We start from the raw sequence: 24,013 nt of genomic DNA on the forward strand, positions 1-24,013 counted from the left end.
GCCGGAAGAACAGGAACCACCTCAGAGCCTTCTTACCTGTTAGTCAAAATTATATTCGGGTACATAGCGCCGACATCCAAATGGTAAATTAGCGGATTCTCATCTCTTCTCGGATGGTCTTTCATATGCTGCAATTTGGCTTTGATTTCGGAGCAAACCTCATCGAAATTGGTCACCATGTCCAACGGGACCCCTTCCTCTACTTCTATAGCGTGTTTCATTGTCTTCTCTGTGTTGTCCATCAACATTTGGACAGCTGACGGGACGATTTTGAACTTGCATTTTATGTCCGCCCGGAATACACCTTTGAAAAAAAAAAAACATGTTTATTTGTTTGGGTTGGGAGGTAGAATATGTTCGTATCATTGTAATGTAAATTTTATAAATTGAAGAATAGGGTGTTTTATTTAGTATTGTAATGAAGTAAGAAATAAATTGATAATAGTTTGTACAGTTCAAAATTTCTCGTGGAGATAGATTATAAACTAGCAGAATTAAGTATTTTTTCTCGCTCTCACCTGAGCGCATTTCGCGAAACCCGGGGTCCGCATATAAATATTCGACTATGATTTTACGACCTGTCGACCCTCTTTCAGGATGCAGCTGCCAGTCGTACGTTTCCGGCCTTTGCAGAGCACCTGGTGTAAATAAATATCTTATATGTATATCTATCTATCTACTCCAACTGACCAGACTCCAGCGCCTCCACGTGTCCGCCGACGTAGGTCTCAGTGTCCAGCACGTGGCCGTCCGCCGTCAGCTTGTTGAGCTGCTCCAGCTGCTTGTTGGGGAAGATGATGTTGGCGTGGAACGCCTCCACCATCAGCAGAGACTCGCATAGTGTGCCCGAGCCTTTGCGGAGCACCTGGCACCATAAACGTTGAGGGTAAAATACACGAAAAGCGACGAGACGAAATAACCTCTCTAATCAGAACTATTCCCGGTTTCTTCCTCAGTCTTTGAGCGTCGGAGCCTAGGGTCCGCTTTCCTATTTTTTCGCCTCCATTTCCCTAGTTGTCAGACCATTAGCACGCTTATCATCCTTGACGACATCAAGCCAGCACTTCTTGGGTTTGCCGTCTGCCAGGACTATGCATAATAAAACGTATCAACAATATATATATAGTGTGATGCAACAATTTAAAAAAAATATGTTTTTTTTTTTGCTTTTAAGGAGAATGTCGAAGCTCTGAAACAATGTATGAGGAAGATAATAAAGTAAATATATAGTTACCTCATCAGGCACCAAAGGGATGATGGTGCACAGGGCAAATATGAACGGATGGACATATTTCATGTACAAGTAGTATGTGGCCACAGCATCGGACACGGAGTAATTGGACAAGACCTGGCAAAGTAAATATTATTTTATAATTTTGATTAAATGTGAGCTTTAGTGTGCTATGAGATAAATTATTCAACTAAGCTACGAAGATGTGTTACGAAACTGATTTTCTTATAATAAAAAGTTGTAAATGATTTTTTTGTATATATGTAGTTTCATAATAGTTGTAATATGTTGTGTATGATATAATTAAAAATTGGGCTTTAGGCTCACCTGTGGCTGCTCGGCCGCCATCCGACACATGTCCTCCGGGTCCAGCTCCACAGGGTCGTACCGCAGCTTGGCCTTCGCCACCGCCTTCAGGCCTTGCGACCCCACAGGCAGGTACGAATCTCTCTTCACCCAGCTAAAATTAATAATATTTTATTATAACATATAGAAACTATGCAAGGATATATTCGTGTCTAGTGTATCGGTTTTTCGAATTAGTAGTGAGGATATATGGCGTAATTCGTAACGCTAGCAGATTGGATTGATGTCATACAGAAGCTAAGTTTTGTTGGAAATGAAAATAAATATTTTGCAAGTAATTGTTTTATTGCTATTATGTTTAAATCTTCGGATTAGTAGACGACAATATAACATATTCCAAATAATTGGCAATTGTTGAGCGCCATTAAGTTTCTATTGGCGCCCAACATTATAAATGAAAGACAATACTAGCCACAAACAGTCCATATGCATGGCGGGGCGGCAGGCGTAGGTGTTGTCTCGAGCGGCCACTCTGCTGAACCCGATCTCCTGCTTCATGTCCAGCCCCAGGATCGCCGCTCGCGCTTCCACGAACGGCCAGTCGAAGAAATCACCTAAATAAAAAATTAAAACAACAAGTCGAGAAAAATAATAGATTATACCAAAATAAAAATTTACCTGAAGTAGACCTTGGTCAAAAGTTGCCAAAATTGAGCCATTACAATGTTCTCTCACAATTCTTAAGTTGATTGGATTAAGTTAACAAGCCAAATTAATATCTTACCGTTATAAGTAACAAAAATGTGGGGTTTAACATCCATAATGTGGTCAAAGAACTTCTGTATCAACTCTAGCTCATTGGCTTCATTGAATATAATGAATTGACTGGAAATAAAAACATATATAATTATTAAAAAGAAAATTTACAAACCATCATCTCAATAGAAGATACCATTTAAATTCTATAGGTAAGCCATTAGTGGAAAGAAGACAGCCTCTCATGATGTCAATTCCAGATCCAAACACAATACCGTAATTCTCAAGTCGTAAGTCTCTCAAGTTCGAGGTTTCATTTGGGGCTAAAACGAACGCCACATGGCGCCCACACAAATAACCTTAAGATTTTGAAGATTTGGCTATGATTTTACTACTGGCTGACTTCCTGACATAAACCCTACTTGGGAATGGTACTGTTGCCTATCAATTGCCAAGGCTATGTGTCTCTTAATCACCTCTTAAGACATGAACTGGAGGTTACAGTCACAGGTTACAGTTAATGTAAGTAGCAAAATTACCCTTCAAACTCTGGCTTAGGGGTATACTCAAAATCCTCAACATCAACAGCTATAATTTCTCTATTAGTGATCAGATACCCCTGCCCATCAATCATATAAGAAATCATCATAATCTGGTCCGTCTGTGAGTCAGGGAACTTGAGCGGCAACTTTGTAGTCTCAATGTCGAAAGCCAGGACTATGGGATCGGGCCTTTCTATAATGTCATCCCGTTTGGTGAATATAGGTGTCTCTGTGCCTCTGCTCTTCACTGTGTACCAAGTACCACAGAATATCTTTAAGTCTATTGATACTCTGACGTGGTATGGGACATCATGCTCCCTGAAATAAAATAAAATTATATATAATTTTCTGTTCTGTTGGTGGTTGGCAACAAATGGCCTAAGACAGAAATCGATGGAAGAAATAATGCTTTTTCCCAGCAGTGTTATAAAAAAAATGTGTGACTATAAAACAGTTGTTGTGCAAAAAAAGTCTTAATTTCCAATAAACATGATTTTTATATTATAATAATTTGTTGGTTATGCCTGCTTTCTATTCTATGGGGAAAGACTTTCATTGTGAATATAGAATAGATCAAAGATCAATCAAATAAAATTAATTATATTCCTAGAACTTGCAACATTATGACAATGACAAAATACCTTATGTCCAGTATATTTTCCATGTGATCTGTGGTTTTCTTTGCATGCTCTAAAGCTGCAGAGCTGGCCAGCGCATTGGTCAACATTTCTGCATAGATGGCATCTTTCTTCTCTCTCTCCTTATTTTTATTCACAGCAGTAAGAATTTCTCTTCGGACTTTCATCATTTCATTTTGGGACATAAATGAGAGCTTTATGTATCTCTGTTTTAAACCGGACAGATGATTCAGCTGGAAAATGGCATACTCTCTTATAATAAAAATTGATAATGAATACAGCAATTTTCTAGCTTTATATAGAAGTAAAAGACTAAAGAAGCATAGAAGAAGATAGGAGAGATTTTTGCCCAGTGGTGGCATAAATAGCTAGTAAATAAAAATAGTAACAGATCATTTATAGGTATTGTTTAAAGTATTCTTACCAAATCCAAGTCCTCTTTTTCAACAACATCTATTTTATATATGGTACCCGCAAACTTCTTAGATAAATACTGTATGACCTCTTGCTCACACTCCTTGCGAGCCATTATCAAGAAGTAGGGTCGGAACATAAGGGATATTTTAAACCGTGTGCCATCCATTTCTATGAAGTAGTAATCCATTGCCGCTACTAGTCTTTTGTCTTCGTCCAATATTTCGGCCTAAAATTGCCCGCTGGATCATTAGACCAGTACCATACTTATCAATACAAAAAGTTATAAATTCTAACTAAAAAATAACAATAATAATATGTATTATTCGTTTATTATTCTATTATAATAATATATATTATTATGACTATTACTATGATTTAAATCAAAAATAAATGAAGGACTGTCGGCGAAAGTATTAAATAGTACCTATATTGTATAGTTATAAAAAATGTTATGTAAAAATAAAAATCATACTTACAGTATGCATATTGATAAGATAACCTGTTCTCTCTTTTGAATCTCGCACTCTCTCAAACCCATACTTTGAGTCAATTCTATCATTTTCCAATGCTACACGGAGACGACTTTCAGATGATTCTTCCCTAAACAAAGTGTAGTTTAAATAATACTAGAATTTCATCAAGTTTTACTCATAACATTCTGGCAACGTAGAAATTACAAACCTTTGGCCTGAAGAAGATCCAGCTTCCTTTTTACTACCGTCGTCTCTATCTTTATCGGCTCTATATTTTCCCGTATTCTGTAGAACCATTTTGAATTTATTTTTTGTTATTTATTTTGGCAAATTCATGAAAACTCATAAGTAACAAAAACAAATCGCAACATTCGCAACCCAACACTAAAAATGTTTTGTAATTTTGTTTGTCAATACTTCGCGCCAATTTTTGACGTACTACAGATTGAACTTGACATTACATTTTTTTTATTCACACGTACATAATAAGTAGGTAGGTACCATGGATTTAGTACGTACTAAATTGTACGGAGTACCTACTAATATATATTACGCAAGGCAGATGGCGCTACTGGTACAACTAAGGTACACAAACATTGACAATGGAGGCAAAAAACGCCAAAAAGCGCCAATTTTCAATATTGTTGCAGATTTACGACCAAAAATACCTTCTACGCAATCGTGGTGCGAGTTTAAAAGAAAAAGGAAGGATTTAGTGGATTGAATAGGCTTTCAGAACACAAAGTGTTAAATACAAGATGAATTTGCTAAATAATTCAAGTCCATTGTAAAACACAATACCTTTTTTATAATTTTTGAACACTATTGATTTCACATTGCGCTATTTGTGGGATTGGGATATGTATATTATTTTCACCACCGCTTCTTCAAGATCTATTAACCAATTCAATCAAATAACCACTTCGACTCAAAAACTATTCAAATCAAAAATATAATATACGACGACACATTTATTTGATTTTTAGCTTCACGTTTAGCAACTCTTTGTCGCCTTTGAGTACACTTTTAAGAGTTTTTAGACCATGAGAAAACTGAAGGGCGGTTAACTGGTCCTGAAAATAATAACACTATTTTAATAGGTTATGTTCTGCATTATTTAGTCCACTGTGGTCATAAACTAATTTTGACTTGATCTTACCTATATGAAGTTCATATTTTAATAAGTCTTCACGTGTTTAGTGTTCAGAACTTTTGTATACCTAACTAGTGATGTACTCTGGCGGGATAAATGTGCAGTAATACTCCCTATTCCATGGTAGGTACCTTACTAGACTGTCTAATTCCATGGTGGTGGTTAAAGTATTACTCACAGATATAAAAACATTATATTGTATTATTAAATGATCTAAGACTACCATAATACTATAATGGTTCCCTATTTTTATGCATACAATTTTGTCATCATTCAACATTGCGTACTTTTTCTTATCATAATAGTTACGATATAAATAAATTAATAGTTACGCACCATATTAATTGGCTTAATGTTTTAAGCACAATTTTTTTACGCTTACCTACCATAAGCATAACAATTTTTAAGCATACAATAATCTAAAACATATTGGCGGCTTAGGGGTGGCCCTTGGGCTACCCCTAAGCCGCACCCTAACCTACTGCTACACTATAGCTTCATGCAAATTAAAATTAAGGTAAAATACATTAGCCTAAACTATAATTATGCTAATTGAAAAGGTATGCCAAAAAACAAGTATGTCAAAATTGTATTATGTCAAAAAATATATGCCTAACTCGTTATGCTAAATTAAATTAGGATAAAAAATGTATGCGAAAAAAGGGATCCCTACTTGTACATGATTGGGTAGGTACCTATAGTAGCCGCTGTTGCAGACCAGACGTCAATGTCCTTCATGTCATACTTGTCATTGTCAATACGCGAAATCGACATCTTGCCCCTTGCACCCAGGCAGGCGCAGAGTACTTTCTATTTGCAGGCACGCAAGCACGCAGGGAACGGACGGACTCGTTGTGTTTGTTTACTATTAATACTGTGCCCACTAAGTAATTCTATTATTTATAATTAATTTACCTAAGTTCAACTAATTTAAGAACACACGTAGCTGACTAAAAAAATGGATGACATATATTCTTCGTTTGACGACTCTAAAAGCAGTGGCTACAATAACAAGAAAACCGATGTAAGTCTATCTGACCAACTAGCAGAATTCGGAAAGCTACGAATATCTGCTCTAACAAACGCAGCAGAAATAAGTCCTTTTGTCAAAGAAGTAACTATAGGACCAAACAGCCCTCCTATAAAGGATCCAGTACAAAATATGGATCGGCTGACAGAAACACCACCCAAAATCAAAGAGGAAGAGAATTTGATGGAGGACAGGATTCGCGAAGACCTCCGATATACGCTGATCATGAGAGAATTTGAGACTAAACTGCAGCAAACTTCAGAAGAATCATTTAGAGAACTTATTGAGCAGATGATAGCCAAAAGAGCAGAAATATCTTTGAAATATTGGAAAGCGCAAAGTGAAGAATGTGAACGCCGGGCGCTCGAACGCAAGAAACGAAAGTTGCTTCTGCTGCAGCAACTGGCAGATAATGACAATCAATCTCTATTGGAGCGGGCCAAGTTAGATGAGCAGAACACCCAATTAATCAACAGACAAACCATGGACAACTTGAACAGAATGTTGGAAGAGCAAAACAAAGCAACAGCAAGGCTTGCAGCGATCACTGACAGCCACACAAAAATATGTTTATGTTACAGTGAAATAAACAATCTCATACAAACTGAACCTTTAGTCAAAGAAATCTATGAGAAGTACCGAACAGCTATAAACACAGTAATTGGAAATATCAATGTTATTATGGAGTCCTGTAAGAATACTGCTCTAACAGACAGGGAAGTAAAACAGGCTGAGATTTTGGTGTTAAATATTGACAATATATGTAAAAAGATAATAAATGACTTGCAAGAGTTTAAGAAAAAGAAACAGAGAGAAGAGGAAGATGAAGTTACAAGGAAAAAAGAGCTGGAAGAAAAAGAATTGCTAGAAGCCAAGGCTAAAGAAGAAGCAGAAAAAGCTCAGCAAGCTGAGTTGGCTGCGCTGTTACTTGACCAATCAAAGAAAACAAAGCCTATTTTCCACTCTGCTAAAAATTTCAGTAATTATGAAGATCTTAAGAATTTTCTGGTACAATATGAATTGCAATACAAGGAGTTATTAGAAAATGTTAATATGAAAAAATTCAGATTTGACTGCCAAAAGGCTGTGAACACACCAGTGAATGCAATTTCTTCTGTCAGTGGAATACATATGAAAGATAAATATGAGAAACTGTCAAAATTGTTGAAAGGTGAACGGGTCCAAGTGCTGGACACTTATGTGCAGGCAACACAGCATCCTCAGGGACTTGCTTATTGTACAGCTCTACTGGCAAAAAAGATTGTCCGTCAAGGAGACCTGCTCGTCTCTAGCAAGCCAGAGGCAGCATTCCCTTTGGCGGCAGTGACTGTGGCACTCAGTTCACAATTCCCAACATTTTCAAAATTATTAGAAGCAAACTTTCATAGACAATGCCCATATTTAGTACCCATGTTCTTACCACAGAAGGAAGGTCAGACTGACAAGGAATTCTATTTATCAAGAGGTTACACTTATAATGATGAAGGAGTTGTGGAGAAGCAAGACAAATTTTTGAAGAGAATGTCTGGCATATTCCGCCTCTGTTGTGCCATTTGGATAGCAAAAACTCCTAGGTTTGTTAATGCCCCAAATCCTCATGGTTTGTTCTATGGCTGGAGATGGCTGGCTTCTTTCATAAACTTGAGACCAGAACCCGACATCAGTGCCACTTTACTTCATGACTTTTTCTCGGTCTGTGGCCATGAGTTTTTCAAGCATTATGGAAAACAATTTACAAAAATTATCAAATTAATAGCTACAGATTATCTAGCCATCTTACAGAATATTGATGAAGGTGGGCCCAAAAGTAGGTTGGAGGTTTTTCTTCAAAATGTTCTAAGAACTGGTCACATAGAACCAGCCAGTGGATTGCTACAACCAAACACATGGTGATTTTTCCTGATTTTAATTATAAGTATTTTATTTCTCAAATCTTAATGAACTTTTGTAATTGTATTCCCTAAATGTGATTTTGCATCATGTACTTTTAATTTATAGCTATGAGTTATTATAAATTGTAAACACAGACATACTATGGTAATAAATTAAAATTTATACAAATATGTTTACTTCATATTATTGTCATTGCTACCTCTCACTTAACAGCACCTTAAGATGTTATACTGAAAACGAGAAAAGTAAACGTGATGAATAATAAAATCTGATGCACTTGTTAGTTTGAATGAACTGTAATTGATAACATTTAATTTATTGAAGAGACATTTTTGAGACTACTTTCCTGAAGGAATGAAAACCTACACTTGCGCAAGTGAATCTGCAGCAATACCTAGTTATTTGAATGTTGATGTTCGCAGTCATTGGAATCCGCCTACCTACCCTTATCTCACTTTATGAGCTGTCGGTACAATTACTGTATTACAAGATTTTTTCGTGATTACAAGCATGTTCTCCATTTCTCCCTGTCTGTATGTCTCAAAACTGTTTGGAGGACTTGTTTTTGAGCGAAATAATATAAGTACTTGATATGACGACCTCAGTGGCGCAGTGGTAAAGTGCTTGCCTCTGAACCGACAGGTTCCGGCCCGGGTCGGATCATGATGGAAAAAGATCTTTTTCTGATTGGCCCGGGTCTTGGATGGTTATAAAATATAGTATCGTTGAGTTAGTATCGTAGGTACCGGTCCCATTATCACGTAAATTTTGCATAACTATTGTAATACCTGTAGTATTTAGAAAGTGGTTCCATGGTCTAAAGAGAAAGTAAAATTAACAAAAAAAGCAAAATAATGGTAGCAGATATGCAACCAACATTATGTTCGTTGCGCAGTCCGGCTCAATAGGTCAAGGTCAGGCGACTTCCTTGAATTTTTTTAATGTTGTTTCTTAGAAATTGTAGGTAGGTTTGAAAATACGTACAAAATGTAAGAGTTTTGTAGGAGAGTATACTGCAGAAATGAAACTCGAACTGCAGTAGAAAATCAGACTATATTGTGACAGATTTACACGGCTTTTTATTACCAAAATTAACATTTGAATCGTATAAGAAATGATGATAACCAATCACAAATTGCGATTTATTTTACGCCGATTGCCGCCAGGGGTTCACTGCATAAATATGTTCGATCTGTCTCAACGCTCGCAGAAATGCAGTGACGGCAGTGTGGCGTAGGCGTGAAAATCTTGTTCATAGCGCCGTGCAGGCGTCATCTCATGCTTGTAGAAGTCGCTACAGTTTTAATGTTTTTGTAGGATACCTATATTTGTCTTAATGTTTATGGATAGAAAATATATTCACAATATAGAACTTGTAATGACATTACTAGAAAATGACTAATATTTAGTAACTACAGTACACGTTATTACTCCCCATAATATGACCTAGAGTTGTTTGGGGAACGTATGGGAGTGTTTTTAAAAAGTTATAAAAATTAATGACAATTAAACTTATTTATTTAAATTAATTACAAAAATTAGATTGTAATAATTACACGGGACGTCTGTCGGAGGTGTACGACCAGAACAGTCTGTATAATGCAGCAATGCATTTGGGCTCTATGCAAGTCCCTAAAAGTGCGGACATGAATTTATTTAGTTATACATACTTAGTATTTAGGGATTTACATAAGCAACCCTAGTAGAGGGTGATTGCATGACTACCATGATTTTCAAGTGTAATAAACATTTGGACATTTTACCTAAATTAAATATTTATTCTTTATGAACCGTTGTATATAATATGCTAACGACATGATAGTTTATTATAAACTGAAACCCAACTCGTGTGTCTAATGAAACTTCAAAGATACCACTCAAAATTTACCCTCTTTTTGTTGTGCGCTCCGCGCGCCCGCTATTCGGCTAAATGTTGTCTTGCTCGTCATACGAAATTATTGTATAGTAACTTTTTACATTGAACTATTGTAAAATGATGTTTTATTGTGTTAGATAAAAGCCTATTTACTTCATACATTGTTTTATTTTTCAGAATTATAGGTTTACATGATAAAATCTGAGAAACAAAAAAAAACTTTGACTTTGGCCATACATTGACAAAGTCATGTAGTCCTATTTGTTTATATTATTCAACAACGAGCTAGCTTATCTAAACACGAACACAGCGGTGTAAGAAACATGAATACACGCCTTATCGTTTCAGCAAAACGTTCGTTTTTGTAACTCAAGTACTAAAGCGTCCGGCGGCGTCGATGCCATTATGAATTATAGTCGCTGCGCAGTTTACGGGATATTTATGATTTATTTATATGTGTGTACTATAATAATAAATATTGTAGTTCGCACTGGCACAACTTCCAAATGCTCCAATGCGGGTGTCGTCACGTCACGGGCATCAATTAATTAAAAATAAATCGAGTCTAATCGACTAACATGCTGATCCACTTCACAATAGTAAATCGATTTAATCCAATCTATCATTATCAATCACGCAGTTGTCAAAATCAAAAGCGTTAAACTGTCAACAAACTAACTTTTGTCAAATAAACGTCAATCAAGAGGATTTGGAAATAGTTGTACGATAAAATAAAATCTAAAATCAAATCAATTATTCCATGATATATGTAAAATGTAGTCGTAAATTCTGCAGATCTTTCGCATTTATTATTACTGATATGCTGCGTACTTAAATATAATTTTGCTCAAGTGATTTGACTGACCCCGTACCCAGAATGTGTTCCACAATGGCTAACTCTGCTAATTCAAGATATATGTCGAGATACTCTGCGTTTAGCCCGTACTGGTTGAGAGACAGGGAGATGGGCTACGGTACGCCCGTTGGGGCTGGAGACGCGATGGCTCGCAGTCTGTATTGCGGTATGAAGCCCATGGCATCTTGGGACTGCGATCAAGCAAATGTGCTGCCCACTGGTGGAGTGTTCAATCTTGAATTTTCCCCTGAAGGGTGAGTGCTTTGCTTTTACACTAATTGGCCTTCGTTTTGTTATTTACTTGGTTCTATAATTAGTATTTTACTTCTTAAAATGTACTTGAACTGTTGCAATAATTCTATTAGACCATTTGTTATAACAATATTGATTACATATTCAGAATTAAATATCCTAAAAGTATCACAAACTTGATTGTGATCAGGTGCTGATAAAAATATTACTAGCCTAATATTATAGGTCAATATAAAATATGAATAACCAAGATGAGAATTGAGCTGACCAGTATTCATTCATTCAACATGAAGAAAGTTCTTATTGGTGGGGGTTTTCTATCTTTATCTGTCTACTTAGCCATTGTTTTGACCTCTTGCTCTCTCCATTATCTGGCCCATATAAGCCATTCTTGGCTTTTCTTTTCCTCTTTTGAAATTAACCTTCTCACTAAACAAAAGATATAAAAATTGAGCTGACCAGTAGCTTAACCATAACAATCATCAATTTGTTATGTAGTAGTGTTTACAGTAATCAACTGTTGTTTATGATTTTTGTGTTCTTTAGTAATTTTACCTCACCTTTTTTATAAAGGCGATATTACTTTTTTTAATCAATGAGTTTAGTAGTCTTTTATGGTGGTACCATTTTATTTTGACTATTACTTACCTACATACATGCTATAGTACCTGTATTCATAAAGTTAATATTGTTATTTAGGTACAACTTTGTCATTTTCATTACATGTAGTAACAGTGTGAAACATAATTTACCTAGTCTTGTATTTGTATATAAATTAATATTATTTTAGTACCATTGTTATCTTTTATGGGCAATACAGATTATGATGTATCTTATTGTAATATTTTTACAGTACACTGTTGGTAGCCGCATGTGAAAAGAAGTCCATACAAATATTTGACCCACTCACACATAAGAGGATCCACACAGTCAATGGAGCTCACACGGATTGTGTAAACTGTGTAAAGTAAGTTATATTTGAAAGTTATAACCAATTTCCTTTCTCAAAACAGCAAAGACTACTTCTCAACACATGTATTCAGAAACTAGACTTTTTTTCTAGACAAAAATCTATAGAATAATGTTGTCAGAATTTATTCAAGTCCTACATTATAAACATTGCTCAACAGATTCTTAGATGGACGAATGTTTGCTACATGCTCGGATGACACTACAATAGCTTTATGGGATGTCCGGAACATGAACAAGAAGATTCGGTCTCTTCTCGGCCATTCGTCTTGGGTTAAAAACATTGAGTTCTCATTCAAGGACAAGTTACTTGTTACTTCAGAACTAAATGGCAGTATTTACACATGGGACATAAATTCATACACAGAATGTAATTTGGTATACCAAAGAGTTTTTCATGCCTCCGGCCTGATGAGGTGCCGGCTGTCTCCGGATGCAAAGCAGATGGTGATGTGCACGACAGGAGGACTCCTGGTCATTATACATAATCTCAATTTGTCAACATTAGCAAAGGATTTACATGGATTTAAGGTAACAGAAATATTTTAATGGCTTCTCTCTCTTTGTTATTGAGTATATTACTCCCCTTTATTTTTATCTTCATTTTATATATTATTATATAAATTTATATTATATAATTTTTCTAGCTTATGGCTCCAGCTAGCTAGCAGCAGAAATGTGGCTAGCTTATGGCTCCAGCAAAGCCTGCTTTTTTAATGATTACTTCCTTTCTCCATCCCAGCCAAACCTATACCGGCTGATGCAGAGTAGCCACCAGCTGATCCCGATCGCAGCGACCTATGACCACCTGTTCGACGAGAGCCGGAAGGAAAACAGAGTAGAGTTCGTCTCGGATTTCCCTGACGGCAACGACGCGAAGGTCGTCAGCTCGTTGCAGGTAAATCAGGCATGCTAAAAGGAAGATAAGTACATATTTCCTGTGGCCTGTGTTCTTGGCACGTTTAAAAGTATATCCCCTCAACAAATAAGGCCAGAGACATGTTTCCTCATAAGTCTTAAGAAAATCGATGCATATATATTTATTATTCAGCTAATAAAGATATTTAAAAAATAAGTGATTGTGGAAAACTGTATTTAAGAAACGTTCCATTCTCCAAAACTTCATGACCTTGATATCGTCAGATTGGAAGCCATATATACCAACAAGCAGTCCGTCCCGGCTTCGCTCTGTTAAAACCATAATAAATTATACATCTAAACCTTCACCAGGAATTACACTATTTATTGGTGAACACCGTAAAAAAATCCGTCCGGTAGTTTTTGAGTTTATCGCGTACATACAGAAAGACGCGATGTGAGGACTTTATTTTATAATATGTAAGGAAAGGATAAGACCTATATTTGTTAATTGACGTCCTTGGAGAAAAGGCTGCGGTGAAGTTTGTTGCGCCGCTTCTTTTTCACCTGCGCTTTGGCCGGCAGTAGACTTTAGTACTTTTTTTATTACTTTAGTTTAAGTAATTTTTTGAAGTCAATAAGTGATGTATATCATCCTAAATTGAATAAAGAATTTTGAATTTGAATTTTGAATAAAAGTTAATTTAACTTATTACTACACTTTATTTCAGATACATCCATTAGGCTGGAGTGCTTTGAGTAGAAATATTAGTCACGACGACAGATCAGAGGTGAGTTTGTAGTGTCCGTTGACGACGCTTATCCTATTTTCATGGCTGCCATACACTAACGGCGAACTCAACACGCGATGCGAATAAATGTATATTCCTTAGTTTTAATTAAATGTCCAATCGAACATTCGGCTTCGGTTTGCCAGCCGAAACCTTGGAACTAATCTTTTAGCTTATCTATCTTAATTAGCTTCTTTACATCAAAGGGTGAACACAAAAATTACTTTTATCGTTGTTAAAAATATTATTATTAGCCAAAAGTTTCGGTGTCGGCCAAAAATCGTTCGATCGGACACTAGTTTTAATGTGAACTTGAAACAAGACAACAACAAGCAAAACAAGAACAATGTATAGCGATAGCACGTAGGTAGAATTAGGCAGATAGTGATAAATTTGAATAATTTATTCCGAAATTAGACCATAACAGGCACTTAATTACACATCAATCTTTAAATTAAATAATATTTATTAAATATTTAAATCATCCACATCAAGCTTCGTTAAAAAGGTCAATTAACATGAATAAATAAAATCAATAACTAGTAACAAATAATATTTGTTACCAGTTGAGAAGAAATACTGAAAGAAAGTCATAGGTCTTATCGTGACAGAAGGGCTTACAATTATCGTCAATTGTATTTTTTTTTTTCAGTAATATAACGGGTCTCACCTTCATCTTTTTATTGCTAACACCGTTGTCAGATCTCAAGATTCAAGTCGCCGAAAGGCATCGGACTATTTACGATTACCTACCGACATCTGTGTGCGAAGTGCGACTTTGCTATTTACATCTCGCCATCGAGTCGACTCGCAGTGAGACGCAGCTAACCAATCACAGTGCGCCATCGTGACGCAACGACAACCACACCGCAATGTGATTGGTTCGCTGCGTGTTACTTCGAATCGATTGGATAGTGAGAAGTGAAATGCAAACCCGCACTTCGCCCTTTGGTGGCAAGTTCCTCACGATGTTTTTCTTCACCGGAAGCAAGTAGTGGTCTGTGAAAACATGAGACATATTGGTATACAAACTCATGTGGCACGCGTAGAATTTGAACCTGGAAACCTTTCGATCACAGTCGGACGGTCTTTACCACTGGACCAATACCACTTCAAACAATAAATATAAATAAATATATTAGGACAATCACACAGATTGAGCTAGCCCCAAAGTAAGTTCGAGACTTGTGTTATGGGATACTAACTCAACGATACTATATTTTATAACAAATACATATATAGATAAACATCAATCAGAAAAAGATCATTTTCCATCATGACCCGACGGATCAAACCCAGGACCTCTCGGTTCAGTGGCAAGAACTTTACCACTGCGCCACCGAGGTCGTCAGATAGTCCAGGGTCAAAAAGTATTTATAGGTACATAACCTTCCCAGTGGTCGTGCATCCACGACATCCAGCCGTGCGCGCCCAGCAACAAGTCGACGCGCGACCCGGCGCCCCCGCGCGCGCAGTGGGGCGCCCGCCGCCCGGCGCCCCGCCGCTCGCTGCGCCGCGTGCGCCCGCGCCCCGCGCACCGCCCCACGCCCGCCCCCGTCGCCTCCACCTCCGCCGCTGACGGACCGTGAGTTACATTTATTGGGTCTATTTGCCGAAATGAACTCATCATTTGTGACGATTTTCACTTGTAAATGATTTCTATCTACGATCTATCAAGAAAGTAAAGAAATTTAGTAAAGGCGCTGTTTCCTGTTGGCTGGCAACACTGGATTGTAATGGCATTTTTGCCAACAGGAGTAGTTCAGCCAAATGTAGTTCGTAAAAAATCCGCTTTTTCACTTTCTTGACAGACTGTACTTTTTGTGATTGTTTTGTGTTGTGGTGTTTTAATTTTTTATTACGAAATGTTGAAAAAACAACAACACAATGACAATGTATTTTTACGGAGGAAACAAATATCTGGCCATGTCGCTTCCGCCTGACTGTTTCCGCTCCCGCCTTCCGCCTCAATGTTGACGAAATCTCTTTATACATTTTAAACACTCAAATATGATTTTTCAAAACATTTACTTACACAGTTTTATTTATTGCATAAATACCTCTTGTGTAGATCGACAACAGAAGGATCGGAGCGAGACAGAAGCAGTCCCCGGTCGGCGGAGCCCGAGGCGGGGCCGAGCTCCCGCGCGGAGCCCGCCGCCTCCGAGCGCCTGCAAGGGGTATACTATACATACTCTTCTTCATTTTTAGGGCTTCGGTAGACGGTTACAACAGAACCGCTACCCCTGATAGTTGAAAAGATGCATCTATTTTTTTCCATACTAATATTATAAAGAGAAATCATTTGTATTTTTATATGTAATGGGTAAACTCATAAACTACAAGGCCGACAACAACAAGGCCGGAGAAATATTCAGGAGTTACACAGGCTACTTTCTATCATAACAAAAATCGGATAAATCTATGGATTTATCCGATTTTTGTTGAAAAGCCGAACGAAGCCGGGGCGAGCCGCTAGTTATATATATTTGGAATCGTCTTTGCTGTTTCCAAATAATATGTGTTCTATACATACATAATTAGTTTCGTAAAAAATGTCAGATACGATTTTTCAACTATCTGGGGCAATAGGACACTTCGTTACCTGTCTGTCCCTCAAGACGCTTCTTGTTAGTATCGCGTAGAGAAACTGAAAGCGAGAAAATTACCCACCACCACCAATTTAAAATTACAAACACATTAAATCTAAATGTAATTCAGAATAAATATGATAAATATCATAAATGTGATAAACATACTATTATGACATAAAATCGATATAAATTTCTAAGAAATATTTTTTTTATATGTCTCTCTTTTCCCTTCACAGGGTTTGTCAAGTATACAGAATGACGTGTGGGAGGCATCTATTACAATCAAACAACACAGAGTACTTCAAGAATTATATAGAAGGTAAATATATTTAATTTGTATCTGTATTTATTGCATCCCAACGAATACCTGAAAATTAATATTATGAATACGAAAGTTTGTACCCTTCATATATTCGATTTTCTTAGAATCTGGCATACCTACATATCATATAGTTCTTCATAGCTTTCTTGGAACTATAATGGAGTGATTTGCCCTTGCCTTCTTCATTTCACACACGTGTTAACAATCAACTAGTCTGCAGGTTCCCTCACGATGTTTTCCTTTACCGGAAGCAGGTAGTTGTCTATGAAAACTACTATACATGAATCAGATTGGTATACAAACTCATGTGGCACGAATAGGATTCGATCCTGCGACCTTTCGATCCACATGCGGGCGTCTCAACCGTTATACCATCACCGCATCCATCACCAACATCCAGTTACAAATGTAAAGTACATGAGAAGTGCGAAAAAGGAAATAGAGTACCTTTCAGAATGAGTACTTTTGCCATGGGAAATACGAGCGACAAGCAATTAATATATTTCAAACTCATTTCGAAGGTGATCTAATTCAGAATTTTAATATCATATTGATGGGTTCTGGTGGCAATCTTTTAATGTCATTAAAATTAATTTATGTTCCTTTAGCTATGTCTCTTAAGACTTCTTCACTGATAACAAAGCTGGCTCGCTTATTTATTTCTCATTTGAGTGTTTCCCCGTAGGTCTGATATTTTCCGCCGGCCATCAATTCTAATTAATCTATACTGTCGGTCTATAAAGAGTACAAAAACTACATCTTTTTGTCATAACAATACCAAATAGAATGGTCAAAATTGATTGATAAACACCCAGTGTTTCCAGCCAAGAAGACACGAGACATTGAACAAGATAATAGAACATATTTTCCAAAACCTTTATGACTGAAAGTAGATTCAAATTAGCAAATGGTGCCGGCCATAGACCAAGAAAACGATGTAACCACCACAACGTAACTATGTGTATGTACCACAGACGAGTGTAACAAAATTACATAGATTTCCATACAACTTCCCAACCCAATCCAACTACTCTCATACAAAGCGGTAGATTGGGCTGGGCTCGTCATGAGAGACAAAATATGTCAGCGCTCTGTCTCATTCCTTCTTATGTTCTAATACGCACATCTCTCGATGCCAAATGGAAGATATGACGTGGTCTACAGTTTTCTCTGTCTACGGTGCCGACTACGTAGTGATGTGACGTCACGACCATACAGATTGTGGTGTACTACTGCAGTGATTCTTTTTACCGTCTAACAGTTACCACATTTCCAGAGGAGTGGGTCGCAATTTCAACATGCAGCGTATAATGGGAATCAACACGGGCATCGCCCCGCCCGCGGCGCTGCGTCCGCGCGCGTTGCGCTCCGCCGCCGTGCGGCTGCTGCCCTCCGCCACGCTGCATCGACCGCATTCCGAAGACAGGTTGGTGCTGTCTCAGGTCTGATACACCTTTTGTGAATTGGCTACTTGACTGGATATAAAATGAAATGCATATAGATATTTAACTTACCAAATACAACTGATTTGACTAGTTGGAAAGTGGCCAATTCCATGAATAGGTACAGTTAACAGCACGCCAACCTACACAAATTGCAACCACATACTAGATTGCATTACCGTGACGCATAGATAGATAGAATGATTGTGGCCCCTTATGCTTTATAAAACTTAAAATTCGAATGAAAAATCCCAACTAATATTATAAATGCGAAAGTAAGTTTGTTTATTTGTTACCTCTTCACGCCATGATTTTCATTATTTTATCCCCAAATTCCCACGGGAGCGCAGCAAATCGCCTAGAAAGGTCTAATTTCTGACTAAATATAACATCTCCAGTACATCGTCAGCGTCGACGTCGAGCCCGTCCCGCGGCAGAGCGAGCGCGAGCGTGAGTGACGAGGACAGAGACACCAAGCACTACATCCGACAGAACCGGGACCGGCTGCTCTACTACATCGAGGAGACCAACGAGGGCAAAGGGTTTATCAAGGTATAGGCAATTATTCAACCAATCTTCTTGAAATTTCGCATATATTTAATTAAGTACCTTTCATCCTGGAAAAAAGTATTGTTCCCGTAGGATTTGCGAAAAACCTATATTCTAAGTGGCGCCAAATATAAACCTACTAGATGGCGCTGTGTGTGTTTCAAGGTGGCGCTAAATGTTAATAAAAAAAAACTTTGCAATAAAAACATTAGATGGCGCTGTATTTTAAATGCGATATGGAACCGTATTTTAATACGAAGAAAAAGCTGTTTCCGAGGGAATTGAAGCGGGAGAAGCCGCGGGTGAACAGCTAGTAAATAAATAAGGAACCGAGTGCAAGTGTCCGTGGTCCCCGCCAGGAGCTGTGTTACTCCGCGGACGGGCGGCTGGTGTGCTCACCGTTCGGGCGCGGCATGCGGCTGCTGGCGCTGAGCGAGGACTGCGGCGAGCTCAGCCACTGCGTGCAGGACTTCCAGGGCCCCGTGCCCATGGTCGACGTGGGCCAGAGCCTCGGCATACACCAGGTAACTTGCGGGATACTGCATACGGTCGACTGTTATGGAAGCGGAAAGAGCAGACTATGACTTTGACCAGCATTCCTCAGCTTCGAGAGCAGACCTCTAAGCCACAAAGCGGGAAACCCTGGTATTGCAGCTGTCCATAGACTCCGGTGACCACTTACCACCAAATGAGCTACAAGCCTGGTAGTTAAAACATGCGAAAATCATGTTTTGTCAAAATGACACAGTGACGCGAAATGACGTCAAGACTTGAAAATGTAACTTTTGAATGTCTTTCGTCAGGACCTGGTGGTGAGCTCGAAGTTCAACCCGCGGTACCACATGCTGGTGACGGGCTGTCTCGAGGGCAAGATCGTGTGGTACGAGCCTTACAGCGGCGAAGCTATGTACTAGATACTTAAATAAAGTAGTTTTATCACATCTTTTTTATGTTTTATTTTGACATTATTTACTTTTTAAACATAGATAATTAATCTCGTTTTCATATGAGTTTTCACTGCTTTATATTTTTTATATGAGTTTGTATACTTATCATCTATAGTAATTTTCATTTCTTCTGGTGAAGAAAAGCATGGTGAGGAATGAGGAAACCTGCAAACTGGTTGGCTATTTAATGTGTATGAGAAACCGCCATCTAGTGGCAAGTACCATTAGAAGGCGGTAATTAGTCATGACAAATGCCTTTCGACGGCTTAATTATAATCTAACACCAGTGTTCGCAATAACACAATAAGATTTATGAAACTTATTTTCTTCTGGATCAGGGACAATGATTAGAAGATTACAAAAACATGTATAAGTATATATTCAACAACGTATCTACATGATCGCTTATCATTTACATCAAAATCTCTCATACAAAATGGTAAAAATCATATACAAGGGTTCTAAACTTCATTTTTTCATACAAGCCTTACACTGTAAACACTACTACCATGTATTTTTATAATTTGACTACTTTCGGGGTTAATAGATGTTTTACATTAGAATGTATAGGTTTGAACAAATATTTGGTTTAGTGCTGTAATATTGTTTTCAGCAAACTGGAAGAAATTGCTTACAGTGATATAGCTGCCTTTTGCACATTGTTAAGTTGTGTGATCAATTTTATTTTTAATTATTAAGATTTTTTATGTTGTATTCTGCGGCAGAGCCACCATTTTAAAAACATATCTATGCAACATCTATATAACTCGTAAGAAAAAATGGAGTGTACATTCGAATTAGAAAAATCAAACATGACCGCCTTCCTTTAGTTTGGCGACGAGAGTGTCGACATCGGGGACGACGCTGCCGGCCTGGCGCTGCGGGGGGTCCTCCACAGACACCACCTTGATGCGGGGGGCCAGGTCTACGCCGAGGTCTTTGGCTGTTACTTTCTTTAGGGGCTTCTTTTTGGCTTTCTGTGTGAGAATGATACAACAGCTTTACTAAAAAACCATGTAAAGCATGGAATTAGTAGGTACTCCGACCTACTAATTCCATGGTCTAAAGTTTAACACGGATTATTCGCCCAAAATGAAAAGTTACTGACAGCTAGAAAACGTAATTTATGCACGTGATATAAAAATGGAAGGATAAAATGTTCGAAGCATAATATACAAATAATGAGACAACATAAATAAAAATAATGAGAATTTTTTTTGGCATCGAGCGGGGAGTGAACCCACGCCCCTAATGTCCATCCGGAACAATGCTCACAACTACTACTCACCATGATGTTGGGCAGAGTGGCGTACCGGGGCTCGTTGAGCCGCAGGTCCGCGCTGACGACGGCCGGCAGCTTGGTCTTGATGGTCTCCAGCCCGCCGTCAATCTCGCGCGTCACAGTCAATCCAGCGTCAGTTTTTTCTATCTGTAGGAGATAACCACATAACCACACAACAAGTTAAAAAATTGAGTAAATCCTAAATAGCTTTACCTATATCAAGATATTTTACTGTATCTTTCTGAGATAATCCAGTTAAACTCTTACTATAGCATTAATATTATAACTGTAAAAGTTGAAATGTGTGTGACGATGTCTATTATTTGTTATTAACACGCAAATTCTATTGGGTGGAATTTTACGAAGTTTGGTATGCGGGCAGTTTATAACATAGGTTATCTATCACATGTACCTCAACTCGCGTATTCCACCTATACGCGAGTTGAGGTAGAATACAGGTGTGCCTATTGTTTGCCTGCGCAGTAGACGATTCATAAACTATTACCAAAAATTGCGCAACATTACCACGACAGCTTAGTCCCGGGTGCAGAATTCAAATTACCGTGGTAATTTGAATGACTTTTAAATTTTGTGGTAATAGTGTCAAACAATCATGGAAATAAATCACAGTATAGGAGTAATTTACGTTCTGATTAAGAAATTTACAATTTTAACTGATTCATTGTTTGGACTACATTCAGATAAGATATAGTTCTCAAAGGCCAAGGTTTTATCTGATGACATTTTTCTCTATATTATCAATCTCCATAACTCCACAGTCACATATTGGACAAGATAGAAAACCCAACAAGAATCTGCTTAAAAAAATGTAAAATGATAAAAACTAATGCCAACATTGTCTGATCGAATCTTACCTTAGATGCGAAAGTGCCTTGTGGCCAGTCAAGCAAAGCAGCTGTCATTTGTGCGGTCTGATTTGAGTCATCATCGATGGCCTGAAAACACATTTCATAACAATGTGTGGAAAAGAAAAAAAAAAGACAAACAGGTTATTTATTTTTAAGTGGAAAAGTTGCTAAAACAATTGCTAGTGAACGATCATCCTCATTTTTGCAGTATCATTCTAGGCTGTTAAGCCCCAAAGAAGTGTGAAGATGTTTTAAGAAAAGACAACTGAAATGATGCACATTAAAAATGGAGATAAAAAACAGTTTTTTATAAATAATTGTGCTTTTAACTTTACTTCAAAGTTTCAAAATTCAAATTATCAAAAGTCTTCTAAATTAATAACTAATAAGTGAATTCTTAACTAATTAATTACTAATAAATGAATTCTTACTTGTTTTCCTACTATGACTAGGTCAGCTTTCTCATCCTGTGTTAGTTTGGACAGAATCTTAGCAACATGGAGCGGCTGCAAGGTCTCATATTCTGGCCCACTGATTTCCACGTGGATGGCTCTGTCAGCACCCATTGCCAGGGCTGTTCTGAGGGTTTCCTTAAAAATAAATAATTTCTAGGTTATTTTACTTGTTTTTTATAGTTTGGCTAAAAATGATATAATGTCTTATAACATTTTTAGCCAAACTACAAAAAACAACAACTACATATGAAATAAACGATTTAATGACTATGGAAATAAATAGTCTTTACATACCTGAGCCTGCGCCGGGCCACAGGACACAGCAATGACTTCGCTGGCCAGTTTCTTCTCCTTCATCCTCACAGCCTCTTCCACGGCGATCTCATCAAATGGGTTCATAGAGTGCTTCACCCCATCGGTCACCACACCACTCTTGTCGGGCTTAACGCGAACCTGCAGTTATCATAAGGTCAATCATTCTGATACGTGCCGACAGTTACCAGATAGTGCTACGTTGTTATTTTGCTAGGTTACAAGATATAGTATTAAAATTACGTGACGTTTTTTTAGATTAAAATGTTAATTGCTCTCAAATTAATACAATATGTAATATTCAGAGTATTTATTGACTTATTATAGCTACAAATAACAAACTAAACTGTAACCTTTGCACTTTGGAATTTTTACTTACTTTCACGGCATAGTCGATAACTCTCTTTACACCAACTAACACACGGGACATTTTATTTAATTAATATTAAATTGACTAATTAAAACTTATGAAACTAACGTTTCTAATTAGTAAAAACAAAATAAAATCTAACTTTGAGCGAGAGAGGTTCGAAGTCCAAATTTGACAGAAAACAAAAGGGTTGCCAGATGTTATTATGGAGATTACCTTTGTTCGACTACAATACTGAAAAGAGTACCTACATATTACGCAAAGCTTTACGCAGATGGCGCTACTGGTACAACTAGGGTTAAAAAACATTGCCAATGGAGGCAAAAAGCGCCAATTTTTAATATTGTTGCAGATTTACGACCAAAAATACCTTCTACGCAATCGTGGTGCGAGTTTAAAGGAAAAAGGAAGGATTTCGTGGATTATCCTGAAAATAATAACACTATTTTAGGTTATGTTCTGCACGATTTGGTCAACTGTGGTGATAAACTGATATAAACTTGATGTTGACTAAAGATCTTACCTGTATGAAGTCCATATTTTAATAAGTCTTCACGTGTGAAGTGTGTCTTGAGATAAAATCAAAGTACTAAATGGATACCCATGTGGTTTTTTTTCAGCAATGGCCTGGGTGATCAATTAGGATTTCGTGAAAACTTACTTTCTACTTTGCTGTATAATTTATGCAGGACAGGGAAGAGTATTCTGATAAAACGTAAAAGAGGTCGGGCCGCAGATGAAAGAAATAATAAATCTATAGTTTAATGTAATATGTATTATTAGTACAATGATGTTGGATGAGGAAAAAAATTAAAATTAAAACGAAAATC

The 24,013-nt window shown here is 37.4% G+C and overlaps 4 protein-coding genes across 5 annotated transcripts in view; 2 read left to right on the plus strand and 2 right to left on the minus strand.

The window, feature by feature from the left end:
* Positions 1–4,790, minus strand: part of PolE1 (DNA polymerase epsilon subunit 1) — a 29,987-nt gene extending 25,197 nt beyond the window's left edge. The window contains exons 1-11 of the mRNA XM_053757657.1: positions 4,572–4,790; positions 4,367–4,490; positions 3,898–4,116; positions 3,477–3,706; positions 2,833–3,153; positions 2,322–2,422; positions 2,010–2,151; positions 1,559–1,691; positions 1,235–1,348; positions 691–865; positions 37–304 (exon numbers count right to left, since the gene is read on the minus strand). Of these exons, the coding sequence (XP_053613632.1) occupies positions 37–304; positions 691–865; positions 1,235–1,348; positions 1,559–1,691; positions 2,010–2,151; positions 2,322–2,422; positions 2,833–3,153; positions 3,477–3,706; positions 3,898–4,116; positions 4,367–4,490; positions 4,572–4,660 (1,916 nt within the window). The 5' untranslated portion in view covers positions 4,661–4,790. The remainder of the gene's footprint in view (positions 1–36; positions 305–690; positions 866–1,234; positions 1,349–1,558; positions 1,692–2,009; positions 2,152–2,321; positions 2,423–2,832; positions 3,154–3,476; positions 3,707–3,897; positions 4,117–4,366; positions 4,491–4,571) is intronic.
* Positions 4,791–6,290: 1,500 nt separating this feature from the next.
* Positions 6,291–8,611, plus strand: Gle1 (Gle1 RNA export mediator). Its single transcript, XM_053757885.2, has one exon. It carries the CDS (start codon positions 6,475–6,477, stop codon positions 8,437–8,439), a length of 1,965 nt encoding a protein of 654 aa, XP_053613860.1. The 5' UTR covers positions 6,291–6,474; the 3' UTR covers positions 8,440–8,611.
* Positions 8,612–10,980: 2,369 nt separating this feature from the next.
* On the plus strand, positions 10,981–19,891 carry LOC128676868 (uncharacterized protein). Of its 2 annotated transcripts, none has more exons than XM_053757279.2 (12): positions 10,981–11,425; positions 12,277–12,390; positions 12,554–12,923; positions 13,135–13,290; positions 13,982–14,041; positions 15,439–15,626; positions 16,113–16,221; positions 16,872–16,954; positions 18,219–18,383; positions 18,798–18,951; positions 19,308–19,472; positions 19,752–19,891. In XM_053757279.2, exons 1-12 carry the CDS (start codon positions 11,193–11,195, stop codon positions 19,860–19,862), a joined length of 1,908 nt encoding a protein of 635 aa, XP_053613254.1. In that variant the 5' UTR covers positions 10,981–11,192; the 3' UTR covers positions 19,863–19,891. The 2 variants fall into 2 exon arrangements, with proteins under 2 accessions (XP_053613254.1, XP_053613255.1); XM_053757280.1 differs by having other exon boundaries at positions 10,982–11,425; positions 18,234–18,383.
* A 366-nt stretch (positions 19,892–20,257) lies between these two features.
* Etfb (Electron transfer flavoprotein beta subunit) lies at positions 20,258–23,406 on the minus strand. The gene is made up of 6 exons (XM_053757281.1): positions 23,193–23,406; positions 22,796–22,954; positions 22,478–22,636; positions 22,053–22,133; positions 21,184–21,324; positions 20,258–20,872 (listed from the first exon to the last, which is right to left on the minus strand). Exons 1-6 carry the CDS (start codon positions 23,241–23,243, stop codon positions 20,702–20,704), a joined length of 762 nt encoding a protein of 253 aa, XP_053613256.1. The 5' UTR covers positions 23,244–23,406; the 3' UTR covers positions 20,258–20,701.
* Positions 23,407–24,013: the final 607 nt, after the last annotated feature.

The sequence above is a fragment of the Plodia interpunctella genome, chromosome 17 (genome assembly GCF_027563975.2).
Source record: "Plodia interpunctella isolate USDA-ARS_2022_Savannah chromosome 17, ilPloInte3.2, whole genome shotgun sequence".
Taxonomy (NCBI): Eukaryota; Metazoa; Arthropoda; class Insecta; order Lepidoptera; family Pyralidae; genus Plodia; species Plodia interpunctella.